Source organism: Oryctolagus cuniculus, chromosome 11 (genome assembly GCF_964237555.1).
Source record: "Oryctolagus cuniculus chromosome 11, mOryCun1.1, whole genome shotgun sequence".
Classification (NCBI taxonomy): domain Eukaryota; kingdom Metazoa; phylum Chordata; class Mammalia; order Lagomorpha; family Leporidae; genus Oryctolagus; species Oryctolagus cuniculus.
This window is the reverse complement of record NC_091442.1, coordinates 21,409,447-21,431,148: the sequence shown is the minus strand read 5'-3', so window position 1 is coordinate 21,431,148 and position 21,702 is coordinate 21,409,447. Positions and strand designations below refer to the sequence as shown.

General features: G+C 45.6%; 1 protein-coding gene across 6 annotated transcripts in view; it reads right to left on the bottom strand.

The window, feature by feature from the left end:
* RBL1 (RB transcriptional corepressor like 1) overlaps nucleotides 1-21,419 on the bottom strand; it is a 73,231-nt gene extending 51,812 nt beyond the window's left edge. For 2 of the 6 annotated variants that reach the window (XR_011379923.1, XR_011379924.1), the window contains exons 1-11: nucleotides 20,060-20,508; nucleotides 16,984-17,117; nucleotides 9,435-9,635; nucleotides 9,006-9,070; nucleotides 8,778-8,906; nucleotides 8,512-8,672; nucleotides 5,166-5,215; nucleotides 3,773-3,959; nucleotides 2,538-2,704; nucleotides 856-968; nucleotides 548-651 (exon numbers count right to left, since the gene is read on the bottom strand). Coding sequence is in view for 4 of the 6 variants with exons in the window: in XM_002710777.5 (XP_002710823.2) it covers nucleotides 548-651; nucleotides 856-968; nucleotides 2,538-2,704; nucleotides 3,773-3,959; nucleotides 5,166-5,215; nucleotides 8,512-8,672; nucleotides 8,778-8,906; nucleotides 9,006-9,070; nucleotides 9,435-9,635; nucleotides 16,984-17,117; nucleotides 20,060-20,215 (1,467 nt within the window). In the remaining 2 variants the exon portion in view is untranslated. Of the gene's footprint in view, nucleotides 1-547; nucleotides 652-855; nucleotides 969-2,537; nucleotides 2,705-3,772; nucleotides 3,960-5,165; nucleotides 5,216-8,511; nucleotides 8,673-8,777; nucleotides 8,933-9,005; nucleotides 9,071-9,434; nucleotides 9,636-16,983; nucleotides 17,118-20,059; nucleotides 20,522-21,266 lie in introns of those variants that run through there. The other 4 variants (XM_051846114.2, XM_002710777.5, XM_051846116.2 and 1 more) reach the window with 4 other exon arrangements.
* Between the last annotated feature and the right edge of the window lie 283 nt (nucleotides 21,420-21,702).

Genomic DNA, 21,702 nt, shown 5'->3' with positions numbered 1-21,702 from the left:
GCACCCACGTGGGAGACCTGGAGGAAGCTCATGGCTCCTGGCTTTGGATCGGTGCGGCTCCGGCCGTTGTGGCCAACTGGGGAGTGAACCATTAGATGGAAGACCTCTCTCTCTGTCCCTCTCTCTGCCTCTCCTCTCTCTGTAACTCTGACTTTCAAGTAAAATAAATAAATCTACAAAAGAAAAATTAAAAAAAAATAAATAAATCTTAAAAAAAAAAACAACTACCACCACGTTATGATCTAAAAGCACAGGGAGTTATAAACAAACACCTCAGTTATCAGTAGGGGAGCTGACACAGTAGGGGAATGAAGGACACAAAAAGGACTAAGGGAAAAGGACACTGACAGCATCCCAAATATGAGCATGTATGGCTAGCCCTAGCTGTGGCAAATTCAACTGAGGCCAGTGAAAATGTCATCTTGACCAAGTGTGCCATAAACTGCTGACCCCAGAAGGCCCTCTACAGCTGCAGAGCCTCCTGGACACCACTTCTAGGCCAGGACTTCCTGACCTCCCCAGTGGCTGGGAGAGGGGATTTACTTACAGACATATCCATTCCATGAAGTCTTCGCGTTTCCTGAACCATTACAGTCTCTAATATTTTATAATATAAAATTTCTGCCAGCTTAAGTCTGTTTATAGCAAAGTCTGTAAGAGAAGTAAAGGGAAAACATATGCTAATGAAATCAAGTTAAGGGTTGAAAACAAAACTTATCGTATAAATTTAAATTGTGTTAAAGAACAACATTTATCGTATAAATTTAAATCTGATACATTAAGAGTAACAGAAAAGGAAAAATCGAAGTTCTGTTTTGGGGACAATGCTATGCCAACTTAGTTTTCTCTTCTTACCTATGTGAGATCCTGGCTGTTCATCTGTTGATTGGGTATAGTGTTGGCAGAAAGTCTCTCCTATTCCTTTCACTATTTTTGTAATGTTTTCCACAGGATTACGTATACAAGATCTATAAAATACAAAGAGGAACCTAATTATCAGAAAAAAAGAAAACTAACAAGATTTCTCTTTAAGAAACAGTTTAGGGGCTAGTGCTATGGCAAAGTGGGTAAAGCTGCTGCCTGCAGCGCTGGCATCCCAATTGGGTGCTGGTTCAAGTCCCAACTGCTCCACTTCTGATCCAGCTCCCTCTTAATGCATCTGGGAAGGTAGCAGAAGATTGCCTAAGTCCTTGGGCCCCTGTACCCATATGGGAGAACTGGAAGAATCTCCTGGCCCCTGGCTTCAGATCAGTCCAGCCCCAACCGTTGCGGCCATTTGAGGAGTGAACTAGTGAATGGAAGACCTCTCTCTCTTTCCTTCTCTCTCTGTAACTCTACCTTTCAAAATAAACAAATCTTTTAACAAATAGTTTAAGGTTGTATGTTTAGCATGGTACTTAAGACACTGCTTGAGGAGCTGCTACCCTAGTGCAGGGGGTTAAGCAACTGCCTCTCCTGCCACCATCCCATATAAGCACCACTTCCAAGTCCCATCTGCTCCACTTCTGATCCAGGTTCCTACTAATGTGCTGGGGATGGCAAAAACAATGGCCCAAGTACCTGGGTCCCTGCCACCCATGTGAGAGACCCAGATGAAGCTCCTGTCTTTGACCTGGCCCAGCCCTGGCCATTGAGTGAGCCAATGGATGGAAGATTCTCTCTGTCTCTCCCTCTCTCTTTATAACTCTGATTTTCAAATAAATAAATCCTAAAAAAAAAAAAACCAAAAACACAATGTACAAGGAAAAATATGTATAATTCAGAGGTAGTAATAAGCCTAAAATGTCTGAGGCAAATAACTTTTAGGATACAATTAACCTTGAAGTCTATACTACAAAATAACATTTATAGGGCCTGGCAATGTGGCTAAGTGGGTAAAGCTACTGCCTGAGATGCCAGCATCCCATGTAGGTTCTAGTTCAGGTCCTGTCTGCTCCACTTCTGATCCAGTTCCCTGCTAATGGCCTGGGAAAAGCAGTGGAATAACATTTATATACAATTTTTAATAAGTACTTCTATCCAGGGGCTGGCGCTACGGCATAGCGGGTAAAGCCACCACCTGTAGTTTCAGCATCCAATATGGGTGCTGGTTCAAATCCCGGTTGCTCCACATATGATCCAGCTCTCTGTTATGGCCTGGGAAAGCAGTAGAAGATGTCTTTGAGCCAAGTCCTTGAGCCCCTGCACCTATGTGGGAAGAAGCTCCTGGCTCCAGATCAGTGCAGCTCCAGGCGTTAAGGCCATCTGGGGAGTGAACCAGCAGATGGGAAAACCTCTCTTTCTCTCTCTCTCTGCCCCTGCCTCTCTGTAACCATGCCTTTCCAATAAATAAATACCTCTTAAACAAGTTACTTCAATTAAAAAAAAAAAAAAAGTACTACTATCTGGTTTTAGGTCAATATATATTGTGGTTGAAACTGTAAAGTAGAACTTGCCAAATGTGTATCCACTATTTCAAGAAGGCTGAATATACTACAAACAGAACAGAATAAGAATCTAATTTTAAACACATGATTATATAATAGAACTAAACTTACTCAAAAATATTTGTAAGTTGTTCACTTGCTGCATTTTTTAGTCCAGCTACAATGCTCTGTAAGCGGCTCACACTTTGGGTAGCAGAAGCAACAGGAGTAATGACTGCTTCTTTTTCTCGTAAATATCGCCGTCCTGTCAGTGGGGTAGAAGGTGCAAATGATCTTTTCTATGAGAAAAGAAAAATCTGTGAGATTAACATTTACTTCCTGCTTATTGTGTAATTCAGTATACATACTATGCATATTCAAATTTATAGATAGTTACTTTTCCCCTCTTTATTACCTACCAAATTTTTAGCAATACTATGCTAATAATATTTTTATATTTGAATAATACTTTTTTTTAAAGATTTATTTAATTTATTTGAAAGGCCGAGTTAGAGAGAGAAGAAGGAGAGACAGAGAGAGAGAGTTCTTCCATCCCTGGTTCACTCCCCAAATGGCTGCAACAGCCAGGGCTGGGCAGGGCTGAAGCCAGAAGCTTCCTCTGGGCCTCCCACATGGGTGCTTTCCCAGGTGCCTTAGCAGGGAGCTGGATCAGAAGTGGAGCAGCTGGGACTCAAACTGGCACCCATATATCATACTGGCGCTACAAGCAGCCACTTAATCTGATACATAACTCCAGCCCCATAGTAACAGCACTTTCTATCTATACTCTCATTTTATCTTATACTTTAATTTACGAGGAAAGTGCCCAGATAAGCTAAAAACCTACTTAAGTTGACAAAGTTAATGGCAGAGCTAAGACTAAATTTTAGGTTTTCTACCTTCTAAACCAGTGAGTTTCCCATTTGAGCTCATCTTCCAACCCATTTCACACATAAATACAAAATTAAGCCTTGGTCAACAAGCCTAGAGTTAAAGGGCTGGATTTAGAGAAGAACTAATAGCTTATGTCATGGCTAGGATAGCACACTAAATTTTAAAGGAATATGAAAGAGTCTATATTGAAGCAAATAATAAGGAAGCATAAATTCCCTTTTATGTCAAAAGGCATATAATCTGATAAACGGAAGCATGTTGGGAAAATATACCCAAACTATCATTAATAGGAAGAAAGATGTAAGAGTACCAAATGCCATAGTTTTGAAAATTACCTTTTAAGGCTTGCATGTTAAATATGAATTAGTAGAAGAAACTCAAGACTTAACTTGAAAGATGCTCTGCTGTTAGTAGAAATCACACACAGAGAGAAAAAGATCATTCAAGACTGAGGCGAGGCTAGGTTATATTACTTTTTCAAAGTGTTGTTGAAGATTACACTCCACATTAGCCTGTGCTGTCAGTTTCCCTAGCGGGGTGTCACCAGTGAATTTCCGAGGTGTTCCAATTTCCTCTTCTGCATCTGCTCCCAGAAAGATCCTCTCATCAAAATCACCAACAGTTAGAACATACTCTTCATATTCCTTGTTAACTGCTTTGCTGCAAAGAGAATTATTTTAAGAAGCTAGAGTAAAACTAAGCTACACGATGGGTATACCTTGACTTGAAGGCAGACTTAGAATTCACAGTTTGGGAAAGCGGATGACTTTCTAGCTTTTATTGACTGCCCATCTAACAATATTAGAAGTTCTTATTTAATGACATTCTTCACATTCATTCAATAAATTATTTTTGCAAAGTCAGGAGAAACAGAATATATAATTCATCTGACAAAGAGCTGTAAATGTAATGAAGGAAAAGAAAACAGTATCTGATCACTGTGGAAACAACAGTGGCTTTGAAATAGGGGCATACTGAATTTGCTGATGAAAGAGTGTAAGAGCAAATACAGAAGTCACTGGCTCCATTGTGATTTCATAAAAATAAGTATTTTAGATGAAAAAGTTTCTAAGATGTGCAACCAAAAATGTTTAGTGACAACGCCCATTCAATGTCACAAAAGAGGGATGGGGACAACTCTACAGCACAGCTGGTTAAGCTGTTGCTGGAAAAGCTGTCATCCCATATTGCAGTGCTGGTTTGAGTCCTAGCTACCCTGCTTCCCATCCAGCTGCTTCCTAATGCACTTGGGCCTCTGTTATCTCAGCTTTGGTCTGGCTCAGCCCTGACTGTTGTGGTTATTTGAGGAGTGAACCAGTGAATGAAAGATCTTTCTGTCTCTCCCTCTCTAATGATCTGTCTTCCAGATAGATAGATACATCAATTAATCAATCTTAAAAAAAAAAAAAGAGCAGAGGGACTTGAATTTAAAGCAGTTACTTGATATGTTTAATTTACCAAATTTCACGAAGTCATTAATTAGCATATTATGGCCTAGGCAACATTAGTGTTTTCATTTTTTTTTTTTTTTGGACAGGCAGAGTGCACAGTGTGAGAGAGAGACAGAGAGAAAGGTCTTCCTTTGCCGTTGGTTCACCCTCCAATGGCCGCTGCGGCCGGCGCACCGCGCTGATCCGATGGCAGGAGCCAGGTACTTCTCCTGGTCTCCCATGGGGTGCAGGGCCCAAGCACCTGGGCCATCCTCCACTGCACTCCCTGGCCACAGCAGAGAGCTGGCCTGGAAGAGGGGCAACCGAGACAGAATTCGGTGCCCCGACCGGGACTAGAATCCGGTGAGCCGGCGCCGCAAGGCAGAGGATTAGTCTGTTGAGCCGTGGTGTCGGCCTATTAGTGTTTGATATTTACCTGTTATCAGTAAAACTGGAAAGGTCCAGGAGGCATTCTCCTTTTAAAATCTGGGAATTAAAAAAAAAATCATTTTGGGACTTAAACAATGCAATTAACATACACACACAAACACAAAAACAATGAAAGTAATCTCAATCTTCACATTGGTTACTGTTACAACACATACAAAAACAGAATTGCTAAATATTTCCTTCAGACTAATATCTGTTTAAATATTTTTAAAATATTTTATATGTGTGATAAAGTAAGTTTTTAAAATGCTTTAAGGTCAGTCCATGGCTGTCGGGAACGGGACAGCCTGGCCAGCTGTGCCCCTCCCGACATGTACAAGCACAAGAAGTTTAGTGCCGGGCTTTTTCCACCCTGCCCGTTGCTAACCGCAAGATCCTGTTTTGACTTTAAGCATCCTGTTATTGCATGTTTCCCACATTTACTAAGTTTTGTTTCTTGCTGAGTTGTAACATGTTTTCCGCGAATCATATATAAACAGGTGGACGGTGGGAGGGAGAAATAAGAGGGTTGGAGGAGGCGAAGACGGCGGGCATTCGCGACATGTAACCCGAGTCTGCTGAAAAATAAAGTGGAAGCTGAAAAGCCGATAAATGCGTCTGGTGTCTCCGAGGTCTCGCCAGCGTTAACCTATACAGAAGGTGCACGCCCGCACATGGCAGTGGTTTCTATATTTTAGTGAAGAATCACTAAGGGAAAATCTGCTTAAAATGAAGGCTGATGGACCTCCAGACCTGAGCTGAGACAGCATTTTTAACAAATTCCCCACATGATTCTTTGAAAGCTGTCCATTACTGAACATTAGTCTATGGAGAAGGGAAATGTATTGGGCAAGCAAAAAACTCAAAAGGAGTATGAGTTTATTTCTCTCTGTCTCTCTCTCTCACTATGCACTCTGCCTGTCAAAAAAAAAAAAAATTTATGTACCTGTTGCTGTTACAAAGGAAAACTATATTGCTATTAATATTTTCTGCATACTTATACTACACACACTTAGATTACAATACTTAAGGTGTTACAATCTTAAACAGCCTCAGGTGTCAGGGTTTAATACAGATAAATGCGGAGTGCAGACAGCATACTTCCCATCCTAAAAAAGTAGTCAACATCTATCTGACAATAGTTATCTATGTAGAAATTTCAACTTTTTTTCAGACAGAGAATTAGAGAAACAGAAACAGAGAGAAGACCTCCCAGCTACTAGTTCACTCCCCAAAGGCCTGCAAGTCAGGGTTGGGCTGCGGCCAAAACACGGAGCTAGGAATGCAATCCAGGTTTCCCATGATAGGGACAGAAACCCAATTACTTGAGACTTCACCACAGCCTCTCAGGATTTGTACTGATAGGAAGCTGGAGTCAGGATCAAGAGCTGGGAATCAAATTCACCTGATATAGGAGGTGGGCATCTTACCAACCAGGCTGAACACTTGCTCTAGCTTCGGATTTACTTATTTATTTCGAAGTCAGAGTGATGCAAAGAGAGAAGGAGAGACAAAGAGAGATCTTCCATACATGGGACTCCCCAAATGCCCCCAACAGCCAGGGCTAGGTCAGCCTGAAGCGAGGAGTCAGGAAACCCATTCAAGTTTCTCACTTGGCTGGGCAGGAACTGAAATACTTGGGCCATCATTTGCTGCCTCCCAGCACAGAAGGAGGAAACTGGATCAGAAGCCCTGAGTAGCTATGATTTGAATCAGACACTCATATAGGATGTGGGCATCCCAAGCAGTAGCTTAACCTGCTATACAATGCCTACCCTAGCTTCTGATTTTTTTTTTTTTTTTTTTTTTTAACAGGCAGAGTGGACAGTGAGAGAGAGAGAGACAGAGAGAAAGGTCTTCCTTTGCCGTTGGTTCACCCTCCAATGGCCGCCATGGCCGGTGCGCTACGGCTGGCGCACCACGCTAATCTGGAGGCAGGAGCCAGGTGCTTCTCCTGGTCTCCCATGGGGTGCAGGGCCCAAGCACTTGGGCTATCCTCCACTGCACTCCCGGGCCATAGCAGAGAGCTGGCCTGGAAGAGGAGCAACCGGGACGGAATCCGGAGCCCCAACCAGGACTAGAACCTGGTGTGCCGGCGCCGCTAAGTGGAGGATTAGCCTATTGAGCCGCGGCGCCGGCCCTAGCTTCTGATTTTTAAAAGCTTTTCATACAAAAATTTTTTGATATTAAGTGAATTAAAGGAACAACTACACGAAATAAAAATAAATATCATTCTGGGTAGGCCAAATAATACACCTGTAGCCCACAGGTAGAAGAATCATCACTCAAACCAGGATGATAGTTTCAATTTTGTAATGAAAGGAGGTGCTAAAATAATTATAAGGCAACAACCAAATAACAGATTATCTAGGCAAATCAAACTGTGTGGTCACTATAATCAGGGCCACTAGTGTGCTGCTTCTGCCCAGCACATCAGACGTAATCCCCGGGTTCCTTTACAATTGTTTAGCATACAGACAAGGAGCCATGATATACACATAATTGAGGAAAAAATTAGATTAAATACAAAAGTTTGTATAAGAAAAGAAGAAACTAGTTAAGGAAGATCTTATGCTCAAAAAAAAAAAAATCTTACGATACTTTCAAACGGGGAGACCACATTGATCTTCAAATATTTATTTCATTTATTTGAAAGGCTGAGTGACAAAGACAGAGGGATAGAGAGAAAGAGACCTTCCATCCAACTGGCTCACTATCCACCTCCCTGTGAATGGCCCGGGAAAAGTAGCAGAAGGACTGAGTACTTAGGTCCCTGCCACCTATGTGGGAGATCCAGATAAAGCTCCTGGTTCCTGTCTGGCTTGGTCCACCCCTGGCCACTGCAGCCATCTGGGGAGTGAACCAGCAGATGGAAGATCTTTCTTTCTCTCCCTCTGTAACTCTGACTTGCAAATAAATAAATAAATCTTCAAAAAAAAAATCCAGAATGCAAGTAGGTAGCCAGAAAATTATAGATTTCTTTTTGTTTTGAAGTAAAATTAAAGCTTTTTTATATAATAATTTTATAATAATTTGTATATTATCCTATTTTCAGTGAACAGTACTTCTTCAAATATTGGAAGTTAGCTTACTCTGACATTGTTCCTTCTAACCCTTTATTAGTACCACCTACAGCTGCCCCCAACAGCTCACTGACTTCACAGGAAATACAGCTGTTTCCAACAGCTCAGTGTCTCATAGCACACAAGCTCACAGGGCAATTCCGAGTGACAGCAGAGATGGAAACCTGGGAAACTTCACTTTAGAGATCCACAATGTTGAGAACTTAAAACATTTTTCCCTCAGGCTCTTGCTGACCCCTAACATGTGTCATTGAGTTTTAAGTACTGTACCTTCCTATCAAAGAGCTTTGAAATATACGGCTTAAAGTAGTGCTCCTTTATTCCTTTGGCTTCCACTAGCAGTCCATCGTGCAGCTCACACAGGACAGCGATGATGCAGGGAGGCTCCTCGGGGGCCTGGAAGTCAGCAGTGTGGAACGCAGAGGGCAAGCCTAGTTTAACAGGGCATGAAGAGAAACGGGGGGGGGAAGAAGAATACGGTCAACTTCTAAGACTTTGTCCAAAGACTGATAAGTTATCAAAAATAAAGGTTTTACCTTTGAACGATGGATTTAGCAAGTCTCGTCTATTTGGGCACATAATGGCATTAGCAAAAATCAGATCCAGGCAGCACAGAAGCAAATGGTAAGAGTTTACTAAATCATCTCCAATCATACGAAAATTACCTTTGTGAGAAAAAATAAGACAAAAACTAGAAACCTCTCAAGTCAAACAGCACCAAGTGCCCCGGGCAGGAATATGAAACCACTGAAAAGTGTTCTCACCCTTGGTATAAACAAAGAGTGTCCAACAGAAATTAAAGAGATCCTTAACGCTGCAAGGAATCCGCCTAAAAAGGGAGGGGAAAAAAAGCACTCTTGGTCTGACTAGCTTTTAAAGTACCACTTAAATTGGAAAAGCACACATAAGTAACCAATAATAAAGTCAAATTACATATAAAATTCTGTTCCAAGGGATGGATAATCTTTGGCTTATGAAATATGTATAAAGAAAGGCAGAATTTGAAAAAATAAATTAGTCTATAAAGGGTTACTCTAAAATTTCAGATACAGTTAATTTTAAATTGATCTCAAAAGAAATGTATGTCTGTGTGGAAGGATACTTCTGGTATAAAGTAGACTTTTAAAAAGTAAACTCTTGATAGGCTTGCATAACAACCTTTCTGTTAATTATAGACGCGTTAAGGGTCTCACCTCTGTTTCCTGCTTCGTGGTAACTTTGGCAGCTCTTCATATGGATTTTGAAATATATCCAAAAAAATTGGCTCAAATTTTTTGAAAATTACAGTAGACACTTCAAAATTTCTCTCTAGCCTTTCTATACGTTCACGAAATTCTTGTGACAGGTTTGACATGTCCATCCATTTCTTCATTTTACTAAAAAACTGTATTAAGCTGAAAAAAGAAAAAAGCAATTTTAATATTAGTTCATGTAATGGACTGAAAATGAAACTTTGTATTCGTTACTAATAATCTATTAAAAAGTCTGAAATTAGGGGCTGGCGCTGTGGCACAGCAGGTTAAGGCCCTGGCCTGAAGTGCTGGCATCCCTTACAGGTGCTGGTTCTAGTCCTGGCTGCTCTTCTTCCGATATAGCTCTTTGCTATGGGCCTGAGAAAGCAGCGGAGGATGGCCCAACTCCTTGGGTCCATGCACCCTCATGGGGGACCCAGAAGAAGCTCCTGGCTCCTGGGTTCAGATCAGCGCAGCTCCAACCATTGCAGCCATTTGGGAAGTGAACCAGCGGATGGAAGACTTCTCTCTGTCTCTACCTCTCTCTAATTCTTTCAAATAAGTGACATAAATCTTTAAAAAAAAAAAAAAAGTCTGAAATTATTAAAAACCAAACAACAAAACCTCATTCCCAAGTGCCATGAAATTGCTTTGGTTCCCAAGATCATAATGAGGATCTGGATCGGTCACTGTGCCAATTATCTTCTAGGGCAGGTGTTTGGCACAGTAGTTTAAGAACCACTTAAGACACCTGCAGTCCATGTCAGGGTGCCTGCTTGGAGTCCTGACTCCACTTTCAATCCAGTTTCCTGCTGATGCACATCCTTGGAAGGCAGCAGCCAATGGCCCTTGCGGCAGACCCAGATGAAGTTCCGCTTGACCTAGCCCAGCCCTGGCTGTTGCAGGCATTTGAGGAGTGGATCAGCAGATGGATGCTATCTCTTTGTCTGCCTTTCATATAAAATGAAAATAAATAAAATAAGGTGTCTTCTAATATACAGGGAGTAAGAGCAACTACATACTTTTTTTATTCCCTAAAGCACTTAGACAATGTTCTGCATATAAACAAAGTAAATGTTAATATAACGGATAGATGGGTTCAAAGTCCCGGTCAGGGCGCTGGATTTTGTCCCGATTGCTCCTCTTCCAGTCCAGCTCTCTGCTGTGGCCCGGGAGTGCAGTGGAGGATGGCCCAAGTGCTTGGGCACTGCACCGGCATGGGAGACCAGGAGGAAGCACCTGGCTCCTGGCTTCAGATCGGCGTAGCGCACTGGCCTCAACACACCGGCCGTAGTGGCCACTTGGGGGTGTGAACCAACGGAAAAAGGAAGACCTTTCTCTCTTCTGTCTCTCTCTCTCACTGTCTAACTCTGCCTGTCAAAAAAAAAAAAAAAAAAAAAAAAAAAATCAAAACAAAGACCTCCCAAATGAGAAGACTTTTTCCTCTTTTCCAAGTAAGAGAGTGACAGCAAAGTACCTTACTGCTTGTTACAGGTTAGGAGTAAAATTCAAGCTGAAATCCAACATACAGTTCCACGAACAAAAATAGAGGCAAATACACAACCAGAAAATCACTTAAGAATTATTACTCTAACTTCTTGGTTTATTCAATTTTGAGTACATTTTAAAGATTTACTTATTTGAATAGTACAGTGATGATTCACTCCCCCAAAGGGCTACAACAGCTGCAGCTGGGCAAGCTCGAAGCCAGGAGCCCAAAAATCCATCCAGGTATCCCAGGTAGGCAATAGAGGCCCAAGTACTTGGGTCATCTTCCACTGCTTTTCCAAGTGGAAGCAGCCAGGACTTAAACAGGTGCTCTGACAGAATGTTGTCTTACACAGCAGCTTAACCAGCTGCACCACAATACCAGCCAATTATGGGTACATTTCTCTATATCCCTGTTACAGTGGTCTTAGATTAAAATCTTATAGTGTCAAAACTCCCTTAATTGTATAGCACTATGAGTATACACAGAATGATATATCCATTTTTTAAAATATTTTTTTGAAAGGCAGTTAGAGAGTGAGGGATGGGGAGAAGGAGAAAGAAAGCTTCTATCCACTGGTTCACTCCTCAAATTGCTTCAATGGCCAGAGCTGGGCCAGGATGAAGGCAGGAGCCTGGAACTCCATCCAGGTCTCCCATGTGGGTTGCAGGGGCCAAGGCCTTGGGCCATTTTTACAGTTTTCCCAGGCACATTAGCAGGGAGCTGGATCAGAAGTGGAGCAGCTGGGACTCAAACTGGTGCTGATATGGGATGCTGGCATTACAGGAGGTAGCTTAAAATCATCATAATACAAACTGCATGTCGCTCCCCCTCTTCGTGGAGGAACGACACTGAACCCTGCGCTGTTCTTTTGTCTGCTCGGCCCTCCCCGGGTTTGCTGCTGGTTCTTCCCGGGTTGGCTACCGTCCCTCCACCTCCGTGGAGGGGCGGGCCCCCTGCCACTTTCCCCACTTCCGCAGGGGAGCGGCACACCGCCGGCCGGCTCTCTCGGGGGCTGCACAGGTGTTCCTTCAGATAGATGTTCCTGGTGCATGTTGTCTCTCTCCTCCTTTATAGTCCTCTTCCACCAATCCCAACTCTGCTACCCACACGCCGAGTACGCTGCTCTCCTCCAATCAGGAGCAGGATCAGCTCCTGCAGGTCATCACTCAAGTTGGCGAGAGGCAGCTGCGTAGAAGTTGTTACTCCCTTCTCAGCGCCATATTGTGGGAGAGCAGATGCATAGAATAAGTCTTAATTCCAGTAACAGTCTAGTCTGAGTTGCTCCCCACAACTGCATCATTGTGTTTGAAAGCAAAAAAACTTTATAACATTTTTATCATTTATACTATGATTGAAAATCTTAAAACTAAAATAAGTAAACTTCACAGCTTTCAACTCACTGGGATTTTCTTATAAAGAATAAGCACATGAGGGCCAGCATTGGCATATCATATTGGGCACCGGCTGAAGTCCTGGCTGCTCCATTTCCGATCCAGCTCCCTGCTAATGCACCTGCGAAAGCAGTGGAGGATGGCCCAGCTCTGGTCATTGTGGCCATTTGGGGAGTGAACTAGTGGATGGAAGGTCTATCTCTCATTCTTTCAAAACAATAAAATAGGGGCCAGTGTTCTGGTATAAGTTAAACCACTGCCTACAGCACCGGCATCCCAAATGGGTGCAGGTTCCAGTCCTGGATGCTCCCCTTCTGAACCATGTTCCCTGCTAATGTACCTGGGAGAGTAGCGGAAGATGGCCCAAGACCTTAGGCCTCTACCCACATGAGAGAACTGGATGAAGCTCCTGGCTCCTGGCATCAGCCTGGCCCTGCACTGTACATGGCAGTCATTTGGGGAGTGAAGCAATGGATTGAAGGCCTCTCCCTCTGTAGCTCAGTCCTTCAAATGAATATTTGAAAGTAAATAAATAAAAATCTTCACAAAAAAGAATAAATACATGAAAACATGCTCATCATCAGTCATTAGGGCAATTCAAATCAAAACTGCAGGGGCCAGCACTGTTGACATAGTGGGCTAAGCCTCTGCCTGTGGTGCCAGCATCCCACATGGGTGCCGGTTCATGTCCTGGCTGCTCCTCTTCTGATCCAGCTCTCTGCTATGGCCTAGGAATGCAGTAGAAGATGGCCCAAGTCCTTAGGCCCCTGCACCCATGTGGGAGGCCCAAAAGAAGCTCCTGGCTCCTGGCTTTGGATCGGGTGGTGCTATGGCATAGGTTAAGCTTCCACCAGCAGCACCAACATCTCATATGGGCACCAGCTCCAGTCCCAGCTGCTCCACTTTAGATTCAGCTCTCTGCTAATGTGCCTGGGAAAGCAGCAGCAGATGACCCAAGTCCTTGGGCACCTGCACCCATGTGAGACCGGGAAGAAGCTCTTGGCTCTTGATTGGCCCAGCTGCAGCATTAGAACTATTTGGGGAGTGAATCAGCAGATGGAAGATCTCTCTCCCCTCTTCTCTCTCTGTATCTCTGCTTTTCAAATAAATAAATGATTAAAAAAAAAAAAGCCTTAAATCCTTACATCCAGCCATTGCAGTCTTAAGAATCTAACCTTTGCCAAGTTAATAATGCAGGTCGTGTAGGTGTTTGGTGCAACAGATAAGATGCCATCTGATGCCAGTTTGAGTCCCGGCTGCTCCACTTGCAATCCAGCTCTCTGCTATGGCTTGGGAAAGCAGAAGACGGCCTAAGTACTGGGCCCCTGCACCCACGTGGGAGACCTGGAAGAAACTCAAGGCTCCTGACTCCAGGAGGCTGCAAAGACACCCGTGGAACCAGAGGTGCCATTAACCTAATGAGGATCACCCTGACCAGCCACAGTGTCAAGTCCCTAGAGAAGGTGTGAACTTGATCAGAGGAGCAAAGGAAAAAAAATTAAATTGAAAGGACCAGGTTGGATGCATTGTGAATCACTATAACAAAAACACATCATGGCCGGCACCACAGCTCAATAGGCTAATGCTCAGGGCTGGCACTGTGGTACAGCAGGTTGAGCTACTAGCATCCCATCTGGGCGCTGGTTCAAGTTCTGGCTGCTCTACTTCTGATTCAGCTCCCTGCTAATGTGCCTGGAAAAGTAGCAGAAGATGGCCCAATTCCATGGGCCCCTGCCACCCACGTGGGAGACCTGGAAGAACTGGCTCCTGTCTTTGGATGGGCTCAGCTCTGGCTGTTGCGGCCATTTGGGGAGTGAACCAGTGGATAGAAAATCTCTCTCTCTCCTTCTATGTCTGCCTTTCAAATAAGTAAATAAATTAAAAAAAAAGTCAATAAAAGAAAAATCAAGGCTGTATAAATGTTCCTGATTAAAAAAGAAAATAAATAGGGGCCAGCCCTGTGGTGTAGCAAGTAAAGCTGTCGCCTGCAGTGCCAGCATCCCATATGGGCACTGGTTTGAGTCCCAGCTGCTCCACTTCTGATCCAGCTCTCTGCTGAGGCCTGGAAAGCAGTGGAAGATGGCCCAAGTCCTTGGGTCCCTGCACCTGCATGGGAGACCCATAAGAAGTTCCTAGCTCCAGATTGGCGCAGCTCCGACCATTGCAGCCATTTGGGGAGTGAACCAGCAGATGGAAGACCCCCCTCCCCCGCCTCTCCTTCTTTCTGTGTGTAACACTGCCTTTCAAATATATAAATAAATCTTTAAAAAAAAAGAAAGACATGATAAATTAGTGCAGTACCTGGTTCTACATAGGAAATTGCACTTGAAGGAAAAACACCATAAAGATCATTAAAAAAAAATATTTATTTACCCAAAAGTCAGAGTTACAGAGACAGAGAAGGAAAGACAGAGACAGAGAAAGACATGCCCCATCCACTGGTTCACCTCCCAGATAGCCATAATGGCAAGGGCTGGGCCAAGCCAAAGTTAGGAGCCAGGAGTTTCATCTGAGTCTCCCACGTGGGTGCAGGGGCCCAAACACTTGGGCCAGCTTTCATTGCTTTTCCCTGGCCATTAGCAGGGAGGTGAATCAGAAATGGAGCAGCCAGGACACAAACCAGCGCCCTTATGGCATGCCAATGTTTCAGGCAGTGGTCTAACCTGCCATACCACAATATTGGCTCTTAAAGATCATAACTGGGCCGGCGCCCCAGCTCACTAGGCTAATCCTCTGCCTTGCGGCGCCGGCACACCGGGTTCTAGTCCCGGTCGGGGCGCCGGATTCTGTCCCAGTTGCCCCTCTTCCAGGCCAGCTCTCTGCTATGGCCAGGGAGTGCAGTGAAGGATGGCCCAAGTGCTTGGGCCCTGCACCCCATGGGAGACCAGGATAAGTACCTGGCTCCTGCCATTGGATCAGTGCTGTGCACCGGCTGCAGCACGCTGGCCGCGGCGGCCATTGGAGGGTGAACCAACGGCAAAAGGAAGACCTTTCTCTCTGTCTCTCTCTCACTGTCCACTCTGCCTGTCAAAAAAAAAAAAGAAAAGAAAAGAAAAAAAATCATAATTGAATGAACTAACAAAATTAGAATAGACATGGCGAATAACATAAAATTAAGCTATCCGTGTTAACTTTCCTGAAGTTGAAAACTGTCCTATAGTTATTTTAGTTAAACACATTGAAGCATTTAGGGATAGAGGGCTATAATCTTTTGTTTTTGTTTTTGTTTTTGACAGGCAGAGTGGACAGTGAGAGAGAGAGACAGAGAGAAAGGTCTTCCTTTTGCCGTTGGTACACACTGCGATGGCCGTCGCGGCCGGCGTGCTGCATCTGGTGCACCATGCTGATCCGAAGCCAGGAGCCAGGTGCTTTTCCTGGTCTCCCATGCGGGTGCATGGCCCAAGCACATGGGCCATCCTCCACTGCACTCCCAGGCCACAGCAGAGAGCTGGTCTGGAAGAGGGGCAACCGGGACAGAATCTGGCGCCCCAATCGGGACTAGAACCTGGTGTGCCGGCGCCGCAAGGCGGAGGATTAGCCTAGTGAGCTGCGGCGCCGGCCTATAATCTTTCCTACTTACTCTTTTTCTTTTTAAGATTTTATTTATTTATTTGAGAGGTAGAGTTACAGACAGCGAGAGTGAGAGACAGAGAGAGAGGTCTTCCTTCTATTGGTTTACTCCCCAGATGGCCGCAACGGCCGGAGCTGCACCCATCCGAAGCCAGGAGCCAGGTGCCTCCTCCCGGTCTCCCATGCAGGTGCAGGGCCCAAGCACTTGGGCCATCCTCCACTGCCCACCCAAGCCACAACAGAGAGCTGGATTGGAAGAGGAGCAGCCGGAACTAGAACCAGCACCCATGTGGCATGCTGGCACAACAGGCAAAGGATTAACCTACTGCACCACAGCGCTGGCCCCCTTTCCTACTTTGAAATATTGAGGAAAAAATGTTTAAGAGAATGATCTATATACTTAAGCAAAAAAGATCAAATGACGAAGCAAAGGGAACAAAATATCAACAACAGGCAAATATGGGTCAAGTGAATATTGCTTTGTACTTTTCTTATTTTTGCAAGTTTTCTATAAGCTTGAAATTATTTCCAAATAACTTTTGAAAAAGTTAATCAAAGGAAGTATAGCTTAAAAAGGTTTAGTACAGAGGCCTCTAGTGAAGCCAAAATCTAAGAAAGGCAAAGGAAGAACGTAAGGATGAGGAAAGTACATCTATGTTACAACAAACTTGGAAATAAATGAAATAACATGATTTAAAAGTGAAATTAGAGGCCGGCATTGTGGTAAAGCAGGCTGAACCACCACCTGCAAAGCTGGCATTCCTTTTGGGCACTGGTTGGAGTCCTAGCTGCTCCACTTCCGATCTAGCTCCCTGTTAATGCACCTGGGAAAGCAGCAGCAGGTGATACAAATCCTTGGGTCCCTGTACCCACGTTGGAGACCTGGATGAAACTCCTAGCCCAGCCCCAGCCATTGTCGACATTTGTGGAGTAAAGCAGCAGATGGAAAATCTGTCTTTCCCTCTCTAACTCTGCCTTTCAAATAAATAAAATTAATTTAAAAAAATAATAAACTAAATTCTAAAATTAAATTTAGAGTTTGTAAAACACGCTTTACCTTAATTTAGCTGAACGCAGTATTCTGGTAAGTGACACACAGTTTCCTTCCATGATACCCTTTCCAACTGTAGGAATAATGCTTTTGCGGCAGGCAACATACAGCGAACATGCCAACCAGTGCATAATTTCTCCCTGGCAGGTAAAAGATAAACAACAAAACCAATATATTGTATTATGTTAAAATACTTGAATTCTAGAATCAGAAGAGATCTCAGAATTATCTGAATTAACTTTCTTCCTGTAGATCAAAGACTAGAAGTAAAACTATTTGCCCAAGTTACAAAGCTAAGTTACTGGCAGTAATCCTGCAGTTTTAAAACATACTCAATCATATTAATCTAAAACTAGGTGTCTCTCTACACTCCAAAACTAGTATTAGCGAGAGTTCTATTAGGACTCAGGGTGAGTGAGGCAGCAGTTAGGACAGCACTTGGGACACCCCCAACACACACTGGAGTGCCTGATGCATCCTGGATCCAGTCCGCTTCCAGCTCTCTGCGCACTCAGGAGCCAGCAGGTGGTGGCTGAAGCTGTTGAGTTCTTGCCACTCACGGGGAAACCAAGTTTGAGTTCCCAGCTCCCGACTTCGGCCAGGCCCAGGTGCAGTCCTAGCCATTGCAGATACTGAGCCAGCGGGTCAAAGATTCTGTTTCTTTCTTAATCTCTCTCTGCCTTTCAAATAAATAAAATAAGAAACCACTTATTCATATTAACTTCCTCGATTTAAACACAACAGTCCCATGTGGCCTTTATGACACTGGTTCTTTTCTACCACTTTAGTTTCTTTTTACTAGTATGGCAGAAAAAGGCCAAAACAGAGCAGAAAATGGGCAAGGGAGTCCCACACAACAAATACTTATCTTAATAATGCATTATTTTTGTGAGGTAAAAATCTGGGGAATCATTTAACCAAACGTTATCTTTGTAACTATGGTTTTATATCTTAGAAGATATCTCTGTAAAAAGCTACAAAAAAGGTGGCATTAGGGAGTTCGACATTAATTTTCTCCTTTAGATCTAAGATATCTCTAAGCTAAAACCACTTTATGACTTCATTTCTGAAATACAGGTTACACTTAATGATTAAGAATTACAGATGGGGCCGGCGCCGTGGCTCACTGGCTAATCCTCCACTTGCGGCGCCGGCATCCCATATGGGTGCCGGGTTCTAGTCCCAGTTGCTCCTCTTCCAGTCCAGCTCTCTGCTGTGACCTGGGAGGGCAGTGGAGCATGGCCCAAGTGCTTGGGCCCTGCACCTGCATGGGAGACCAGGAGGAAGCACCTGGCTCCTGGCTTCGGATGGGTGCAGTGTAGCAGCCATTTGGGGGGTGAACCAATGAAAGGAAGACCTTTCTCTCTGTCTCTCTCACTATCTAACTCTGCCTGTCAAAAAAAAAAAAAAAAAAAAAAAAAAAGAATTACATAAACCGATCCCAAAATGTAATACAATGCTCCTCTTACTGTTCTACAAATCTTCTTTAACACTACACTCCAGAAGCATAAAAGATTGATAAGTATTTCTTGCAATAATTAAAAGGGGTAGGTTGGGGCCAGCATCGTGGCATAGTGCATAAAGCCACCACCTGCATTGCAGGCAACCTATACAGACACTGATTCATGGCCTGCTCACAGTGATCCTGCCCCAAGCTAATGGCCTGGGAAAGCAGCAGCAGATGGCCTAGGTATTTGGGTCCCTGCCACCTACGTAGGAGAACCTGGATGAAGCTCCTGGCTTCCCATGGTCAACTTCAAATTTCCAGCTCTATGCTTTGACCCCACAAGATGGTGAGTCAGTGGAGCACCTTGTAAATCCAGCCCTCTTGGTTCATGAAAGCCTTTGAACAGAAGGCCACTGAAATGGTGTGGATATGCTGAAATACAGCTGTCCCAGGCTATCTGTAGGGAACTGGTTCCAGGACCCCAGCAGAGAAAAAAAACCAATAATGCTCAAGTCCTTTTTTCTGGAAAAAATTAATTATTTATTTATTTGAAAGAGAGACAAAAAGAGATTTTTCAGCCACTGATACGCTCCCCAGCTGGGGCTGGACCTGGCTGACACCAGGCCAGGCTGAAGCCAAGAGCCTAGAACTCCATCAGGGGCTCCCATGTGGGTGGTAGGAACTCAAGTACTTGAGTCTTCACCTGCTGAATCCTAGGGTGTCAATCAGCAGGAATCTGGAATTGAAAACAGAGTAGGGACTCAAATCCTGGTATTCTGATACAGGATGTGGGTTTCCCGAGTGGTGTCCTAACTGCTGTACCTAAGACCTGTGCCTCAACTCTCTCTTATAAAGTGTAGTATTTGTATATAATTTATCCATATCTACCAGTATACTTTAAATTATCCCTAGGTTACTTATAATACCTATACATCCTAAATGTTATGCAAATAACTGTTTTGCGGTGTTGTTTAGGGAGCAATGACAGTGTTCTGCACGTGGGGCTGTACTACAGGCAGGGCTAAACATCCGGATTAAGAACTGATGGTAGAACCTGGCGCTGAGAGATAAGCTTTGGGTGTGAACCGCCTTTGACCAAACTACGGTACCATCCCGTGTTCAGAATAAGCGAGGCACACCTCCACCCCGGGGGGAGGCAGAAGCTGGGCAGGTTCAATGGCTCCGACTCCTCGCTAACCCTGAGACCTCGGGCAAGGAGCCTGACCTCTCTGGGGGCTTCGCTTCCCCTTCCAGGGAACGGGGATCCCAGGGCAGGTTCGAAGCGCTGAGCAGTGGTGCCTTAGCACGCAATTCATTGGCGCTTTCCCACCGCTACACTTCAGTACCAGAACGTAAGCCGCACTGCATGGGGAGGAGGCAAGGTCTGGGCTCCGGAGACCCCTGAGTGGCGCGGGGTCTCGGCCAAGCCGCTCCGGTTCTGGGCTTCCGTTTCCCGCCGCACGAACATGGGTGGGTCGGCTCCTCTCCACCCACCCGTCTCTGCACTCCTCTGCGCCCGGCTGGGCAGCGACCCTGCTCGCCGGGGAAGCTCCCACCACCCCATAGGCTGGGGTAGGGGCGGGGCGGGGAGGGGCCCGGCGAGGGTCGTCCGGCCGCCCACCTGCCGCCGCTCACCTCTAAGCTGTAGTTGCCCCGGATGGTGGCGAAGTCGTCCAGGGCTTCGGCCGCGCTCCCTTCGTCCAGGTTCAGCTCCTGGCACAGGGCCTGCAGCGCCGCCCCGGCCGCGGCGACCACCGCCGCGCCCTCGGCGTGGGGTTCGTCCTCGAACATCCCCTCAGGCCCCGCGGGCGGCGCGCCGCAGATACCCCCGCGCCTTTCTCCCTCCGGGCGCGCTACCCACAACCACCCGCGCCAAAGCGCGCGAAAATCGGGAGCGAACGAGTGCCGTCCCGCTTTACTCCGCAAAAAAAAAAAAAAAAAAACCTTTTTTTCCTCCGGAGCTCCCAGCTGTCCCTCTCCGGGTATGTGACAACAGGACGGATCTCGGGTCCTGTAAACACCCGACCTTGGTCCTCGGCAGACTCGTGGCCCCAGCGGGCAGGGCCAGTGCGGGAGCGTAGGTTTCGGCCGCCCGCGCGCGGAGGCTGCCGGGAGTTGTAGGCGCCCCCACCCCTGGACGGCCGCGGTGCCACCCCGGTTCCCGCCGCTGTGCCGCCCCGGTTCCCGCCGCTGTGTGAATGCGACGAGGCCTGGTTTTTGGTAGTGGGAAGACCCCCGCCAACCGCCAGGCCGTGGGCCTTGTTGTTTTGTTTTGTTTTGTTTTGTTTTGTTTTTTTTCTGTTCTAGGTCGTCTGACAGAGCCTCGGCCGGAGGCGGAAAACGAAAAGTGGGCCCTTGATGGCCGATGGCCGCCTCAGAGGTCCCCTTATGTCCCCAGCGCCCAGAGTGCTCTGCTGAGTGACCGAATGGGAAGACCCGTGCCTCTCTGTCCATGCAGGCCCAACCCCTACTGTCTTTACTCCCCTTCAATCTATCCCTCCTAAAATAAAGTCTGCTGTACTTTAACTGGCCTTCTCACTTCCTTTGAACCCTACAGTGCTAAAAACCTAACAAGTGGCAGGACCTCAAGTACTTCAGCCACCACCGCTGCCTCCCAGGGTCTGCACTGGCCCGAAGCGGAAGTCAGAACTAAAGTCAGGCACTCCAATATAGAACGCGGGCCCAGCGTCAACCACGGTGCCAGTGGCCTGTCTCTCCTTGACCCCCAACCCCATGGCATGTTACTAAAGGAGGTGTCTGTGAGGACTTTTCAGCTCCCTGGATTCTGGAACTTTCCCAGTCAATACAGTGATTTCAAGCATAGGAATGGCTTGAACTTAACCTGAAGCCAGAGAGATCCTTTTCCAAGGTAATCTGAGCCCGTCACTCCTTCACTTGACATCTTTCAGTAGGGGTTAGCATCGTGCCACGTTGCCATCTGTGATGCTGGCCTTCCACGTGGGCTCCCTTCAAGACTCGGGTGCTCCACTTCCAATCCAGCTCCCTAGGAATGTGCCTAGGAAAGCAACAGGAGACGGGTGAGGTTTTAACCCAGGTTGGTGGTGTGATCTCTGCATTTTGGACAGGTACCGCGGCTGCAGTATGATACATGGATTGTCTGGGATAGAGATTAGAGGCATGGAGATCCCGGGGCTGGCTGGATCTTGGAAAGCAGCGGAAGATGACTTAAGTCCTTGGGCCCCTGCACCCACGAGGGAGACCCGGATGAAGCTCCTGGCTCCACTCTCCAAATGTCTCATCCCTTTCCTCTGCTCCTG